Source organism: Sesamum indicum, linkage group LG2 (genome assembly GCF_026168435.1).
Source record: "Sesamum indicum cultivar Baizhima isolate 11 linkage group LG2, ASM2616843v1, whole genome shotgun sequence".
Classification (NCBI taxonomy): Eukaryota; Viridiplantae; Streptophyta; class Magnoliopsida; order Lamiales; family Pedaliaceae; genus Sesamum; species Sesamum indicum.
This window is the reverse complement of record NC_142658.1, coordinates 5,497,431-5,503,974: the sequence shown is the minus strand read 5'-3', so window position 1 is coordinate 5,503,974 and position 6,544 is coordinate 5,497,431. Positions and strand designations below refer to the sequence as shown.

The 6,544-nt window shown below is 32.2% G+C and overlaps 1 protein-coding gene across 1 annotated transcript; it reads left to right on the top strand.

The window, feature by feature from the left end:
- Window positions 1–1,396: 1,396 nt before the first annotated feature.
- On the top strand, window positions 1,397–4,993 carry LOC105155459 (caffeic acid 3-O-methyltransferase-like). Its single transcript, XM_011071334.3, has 4 exons — window positions 1,397–1,968; window positions 3,231–3,535; window positions 4,362–4,426; window positions 4,545–4,993. Exons 1-4 carry the CDS (start codon window positions 1,574–1,576, stop codon window positions 4,842–4,844), a joined length of 1,065 nt encoding a protein of 354 aa, XP_011069636.2. The 5' UTR covers window positions 1,397–1,573; the 3' UTR covers window positions 4,845–4,993.
- Window positions 4,994–6,544: the final 1,551 nt, after the last annotated feature.

Sequence of the window (6,544 nt, the reverse complement as noted above, 5' to 3'; positions counted from 1 at the left end):
CGGTGGCGGCGAATCGACGGCCGAAAGGTGGGGTGTTCGTGCTAAAAATTCATTATTTACGATTGATAAAACTTGAAATTGTTTGTGGGAAAATGTTCGTCTCATCAAGGGGAGCCGAACGATATATTTGATGGTTGACAACTCGCCATGATGGTGCCGAAATTTTAACAAGAAATTGGCAGCAATTCGTCGTGAAATAAAATAAATTTTTTTTAAAAAAAAAAATTGTCACCGCGATTTTGAATCGCGGTGACACATAAAAAAAAAAGTTTTTTAAAAATAATGTCACCAGAATGATATAGAGAATTTATTTTTTTAAATAAAAAATTGTGGCACCACGGTGAGTAACCGCGATACCACTTACTTTTCTAAATTTTTTCAAAACACATTACTTTTTTAATTTTTCTTTTTTCTTGCATTTTTTAAATAAATTCCCCTAATATATTGTGACTTATCTCCTAAAAAATGTATGACAATAAATGAGTTGTGGATCGTATAAACATAGCTAATTAATTAGCTACACACGCACATACACACCCAAATGCATTAAGATCCATTTCATACAATGACACCAACCCAGCGCTATCGACAGCCCTCTTGATCCGTCACCTACCCAAGGGCTATAAGCGCATCCAAAATGTTTCCAAAGACTTCTAGTTGCATTATATCTTGAACTATTGTGTATTAATTTAACTTTAATTATTTCAAAATTTACTCTATTTTATTACTTAAAGACTACACCGAGATATGTTCTTAAATTATTGTAAATTCGATTTTAAGTATTCTGATAATCACTTACTTGTTATCAATGAAAAAATTTTAATAATATATATTCTTCTTTTTTGTTAATCTCAATATCTTGTTTTTGTTAGAATATTGAAACCGTCAAATCACCTGAAATCATACTTTTAATTTTGATCTTAAATTGACAATTTAAAAAGTTATTTTCATAAAATTTTCAATAACAATTCAATGAGAATAACTTTAAAAAAACAAACCATGCCGTGATCACCTCTAAAACTGATCAAGTATATTTAAACTTATGATTGTCAACATATTTTTAGCTCAATAAATCTGTTCTTATCGTTGTCCATAAATATGCATGTGAAGCATGAATAAATTAATTTTACGAAAAAAATTGGTCGACGTCAACGCCTGAACGGAAAAACTACTAGTGTTTTTCTTTTATTTATTTCATGCAAACGACGACTTCTGAACATAACAGCCATTAATTAAGTAAGTATGGCCAATAACATTTCGATAAGCTCATTAAATTAAACAGAATAGTCATTGTATTGAAAAAGACAAGTACCTAAAATCCATATATGGTTCAAAATTTTATTAATTATATTATGGTCAAGAAACATGCCCAACAGACTGCTCTGATTAATATTTTTATTCATGTAAGTAATAAACTGCAACAGCTAAGAAACCCATAAATTATTTGTAAGTGAATCATTGAATTATTGATATTCTTCTACGTTTACATATATCTTTCATCTTAGCCCCCATTGTCTTCCATCTCAATTCGTGTAAGCAGAAAACAGCTTCTGGCTTAATTTAAGCTGTTACAATGGAAAACTACAAGCATGGGGAAGATGAGGAAGCTGGTGCTCTGGCCTTGGCTGCTTGTGTCTCTCATATCTTCCCCATGGCTTTGGACGCCGCCATTCAACTTAACCTCTTCGAGATCATCGCCAGGGCCGGCGTTGGCGCCCAACTCTCCCCTTCTGATATCGTGTCCCAACTTCCGACCAGCCACGACGGAGCAGCCGCCGTGCTTGATAGTCTGCTCCGGCTGCTGGCCACCCACTCTTTGCTTACTTGTTCCGTGAGCAGACTTGAGAATGGGGGGACTGAAAGGCGTTATGGACTTGCTCCGGCCGGGAAGTTCTTCGTCGGAGATGAGAATGGGGTGTCATTTGCTCAGCTTCGAGCACTCACCGGTGGGAATGAAAGACAATTCAGGTATGTTTCTTAAATGGGAAAATTATTATCCAAATCATGTTGGATTTAATTAAATCAAAAGCAAATATAATAGACTTATTATATAACTCATTATTTTTTTAACAGTACATCAATAATATAATAAATATATTGTTGTACCAATTTCAATATAGGTTAGAATTTAGCAAATGAATGTCTGTAAGTCGCAATACTACCTTTTTTAGTGAGAGATATATAAATACATATATATATATATATATATATAATTTAGGAATAATAACACATTCTTTATCTAAGATTTGATGTGATTACATGTGAATCTCTTGTTGTTTGAAAAGTTATATTTAACACTCCTGGAGTTTACTTTTGTATAACAATAAGTCCCTCCATTATTCAAAATTCACCAAATTTACTAATATTAACAAAAAGATAAAAAAAGAAAAAAAACCTATATTTACCCTCGATTGACTTATTGCTAACTTATTGCATATCAAATAAATAGTTTTATAATCAAATTACCCTCATATGTTTTCACGCATTAATGTGTGTGATGAGGTATATATTCACTGTTATAAGGATAGTTTAGATCGAAAAAAATTATTCGACCTACAATAAGTCACTAATAAATCAATCGAGAGTAAATATAAATTTTTATTCAATTTTTCTTAAAAGTATCACGAAATCAGTGAATTTTGATCAATGAAAGACTTATTTGTTAGATAAAATCAAATCTTTAAATGAAATTTCTCAAACTAAAAGAAATTTATATAATTATACCAGATTTTATGGAAGGAGAGTGTAATTATTTTTTAAATTTATACTGAAATCCTCAAATTTTGAATTTTAGAAGCTACGTATTTTCTTCTATACATCGGATGGATGAATTGGTATTTGCAATGTTAAAAATAATCGTTAGGGATGTCAATGTGATTTTTTTAAATATTTGTTAAATATATATACATAGAATTGTAAATTCCTTCTAAAGTTCTAAACAATAATGGCAATACAAACTTTATGTAAGTAGTATAATTTTAAATTGATAGATGATTGGAACTTTTTATACAAAATATTTTCTAGCTATGTTCGATTATTTTTATTGAATTATATGTCAATAACACAATAAATTTTATGCCTGATCATGTGATTGGTTTAGAAACAAACTCAATTTAAGTTAAAATTTGCCTCCAAAACGATATGAACTTTCGAAATTGGAGGAATAATACCTGATTTTGACCTAACTAAAGTCGTTCGTCATTAAAATTTTAGATTTTTTTATCGTGCAGTTTAAAAGATGCAGTTCTTGGAGGAGGAAACTTAACTGAAAGAATTTATGGAAAATCTAACTATGAATTAATATTGTCGAATTCGGAAAGTACTAAGGTGATGTACGACGGCATGAAAGCCCATTCTACGGTGCTCATGAAAAAAACTGTCCAAGTATATGATGGTTTTTCGAGTTTGGGTTCAATAGTGGATGTTGGTGGTGGCATGGGTACTGCTCTTGGTATCATCGTTGCAAAGTATCCTCATATTAAGGGCATTAACTTTGATTTACCACAAGTTGTGCAAAACGCCCCATCCTATAATGGTGAGTTTACAATTATCAATTATGATATCCATGAATGGTATTCTTCTCAATTTTTTGGTGCTATGATGATGGGTTTTTTTTTTTTTTCCCTAATTGTTATATTTATATTTAGATAAATTATAACGAACTCCCTAAAATTTATCGTAATTATAAATACTCCGGCATTATATGAAAAATTATTGATACCCCCTTGTTTTAACGGTCATATAACAACTAGTCCAATCTGTTTGGTTTTCGTCTCTTTTTTTATGAACCAACCAAAAACACCCTTGTGGATTATAAATTATAATTTTAGTTATTTTTTTAAAAAATTATATGAATTTAGTAGATTTTTTTTAATTTTTTCCGTCCACTTTGGTCCTTTTTTTATATTTGTTTAATAGTTTAAAAAAAGAAAAAAAAAGACATTAAGAGCAAAATTGACAACTTCAAACCTACATACAAGGATTACATAATTTTATCAAATATTAAAGGGTATTTTTAATTTTTTACAGCATTCGTAATTATGCCAAAAACTAAAAAGAGCTCATTGCAATTTACCCTTATTTTTATGATATCATTACTCTTCTGTAATTTATATTTTTTTTTTATAATTCCTTAATGATAACAAAAATTATTTTTTTTAGAAAAAATTGAAGATAAGGTAATGGGTGTCGATCGCTCTACATATTGATATGCATGTCAATTAATTACTTTATACTATAGACTTAAGAAATATGTTCCTTCATAAAGTGTGTGAAATTTGTTCGCTTTCACATTATTATAAACCATTCTCAAATAAAAATTTAAATAATTAATGGTTGAAAAATGAGATATGTTATTGCAGGCGTAGAGCATATTGGTGGGGATATGTTTGTTGAAGTACCAAAAGGAGATGCCATCTTACTCAAGGTATATTTCAACCTTAGTTTTATATTTTATCTATTAGTATTATATAATTGGTAAGTAATTAAAATTAAAGATTATAAATGAAATTAAGTTGATATATTTATAATTTTTTTTATTACAGTATATTCTGCACAACTGGAATGACGAGAAATGCATTAAGCTGCTAAAAAATTGCTACGAATCATTGCCAAGCAAGGGAAAGTTGATTGTGATGGATTATATTCTTTCGAACAGTTCAAAAACTGATGTTCATGCAAAATATGCTTCTGGCATGGACATTATCATGGTGATGAATCTGGAAGGGAAGGAAAGAACAAAGGATGAGTTTGAAATCCTTGCAACAAAAGCTGGATTCGCAGAGTTTAAGGTTGTTTGTTACGTGTATGGTATGTGGATAATGGAGCTCATCAAATCTATTTAAACTCATAATTGCCAAATTACTTTCTTATTTCTCCACGAGTGTATGAAGTTTTCTTATCAAATTATGGTTCGACCATATATTTTGATATTGTAATAAATTCGATTTTTCGATCCTTAATCGATATCATTGTTGTTGTTGTTATGCTCTCATTTGAATTTGTGAAAAAATCATTTTCAAAATCTGCCTCCAACAAGACAAGATAGTGGGACGCCAAAAGGCTGTATAGTGTAGGAGCGCTCACATCTTTTGATTTACTTTCACTTGAATTTTTAAATATGACTTGCTCCCGGCTAGCAAGAAAAAGGATTTGCTCCTAATGTCTCCCAGACAGTTGCATGTAGATCTCATGAACGTGAGGTGCAGGATACCAAGCCGAGAAAATTGAGCAACTAGTCCCCTATGTGCCAATCACTAGCGCATTCACGGCCCCAACGCCCAGCTTAGCTAGAGAGGCCTAGCCTAATCTAAGAAGTGCGATTCTGATAGACTTAGTTTTGCTTCACGAGCTTCAATACTTCAAGATATGTTGATTGGATACAAATACATCCACTCAATAAGTCGATAAAAAAAAAAAAAAAAGAAAAGCTGCAGTGAAAATCAGTTTCAACTATATGCACCCAAGAGTCTTTCTCACTGGTCCAGAAAGATAGACAGGGAATACAATGATTAAGGAGAAATGACTGCCTTGATAGAGCAAAGAACGAGAAATTAAGCAATAGGGAACAAGCACGGGATGGAACAGAACTAGCTTAGGTCCTTTCCCTGAATGGTTGTTACCGCTACCAATGCATTTCTGCCTCTGCTAGTTCACTACCCTTAATAATATAATGCCTTCCATCAGTATGAGTGAGCATGTTTCCAACTCCCAGTGTTTTTAAACAACAACGGTTCCAATAAATTCAGCCTTGTTAGGTTGGGGTTAGAATTCATAAAAGTGGGCAGAGATGATGGTTGTAGAGGAGAAAAGGCCTTCGCTCCTCTCCTTATTAGTCGAGTGGCTTCCGCTCCACTCCTCTATAACGATATTTCTAGTTGGATGAAAACCAAGCCAAAAACTCATATTCGGCAATCTCTAACACAGGGATCAGAATAAATTTCTTCTCTTCCCATGGTAATATCAGATAAAAGTGGTAGGCCGACTCAAAATGGTGAGTAGTTTCTTTTCTTTGAAGGAGTTCGACAACACCTTCTTCGTAAGAATCAACCTTAAGATGCACAGTGGATTGAATCAACATGGACCAGCCTAGAAGGCCTGGCCTAGGACCGACCTACTATTGTTCACAGTCAGTGCTAGAGTGGCTGCTTGGGACTTTAAAAGGGCCCCAACTGGATCCAATTTTAGGCCCAAGCTCAATCCATGGACTGACCCGATTGAGGCCCCAACCAGATTGGAATGTGTTTGTTCTCTTTTCTTATGTGCTTCTTTTTAATGTTGTCCCAACTAATTCATTTCTATACGTCCCCAAACACTTGAGACAAAACCAATTAATCAAACATTCTAAATCATTGGTCATTTCGAATAAACCTCACATAAAACATAATAAAAATTTATGCAAAAAATTAATAACTAAAAATTTTATACACTCCAATTATAGGTTTTCATGTGTGGTCCAGCTTGTTTGGAGCTAATTGTGGTCCTAACTCAAACAAATATACTTTCTAATTATTTTCTTTAGAAAAAAGTTGAAATAATAATAAGT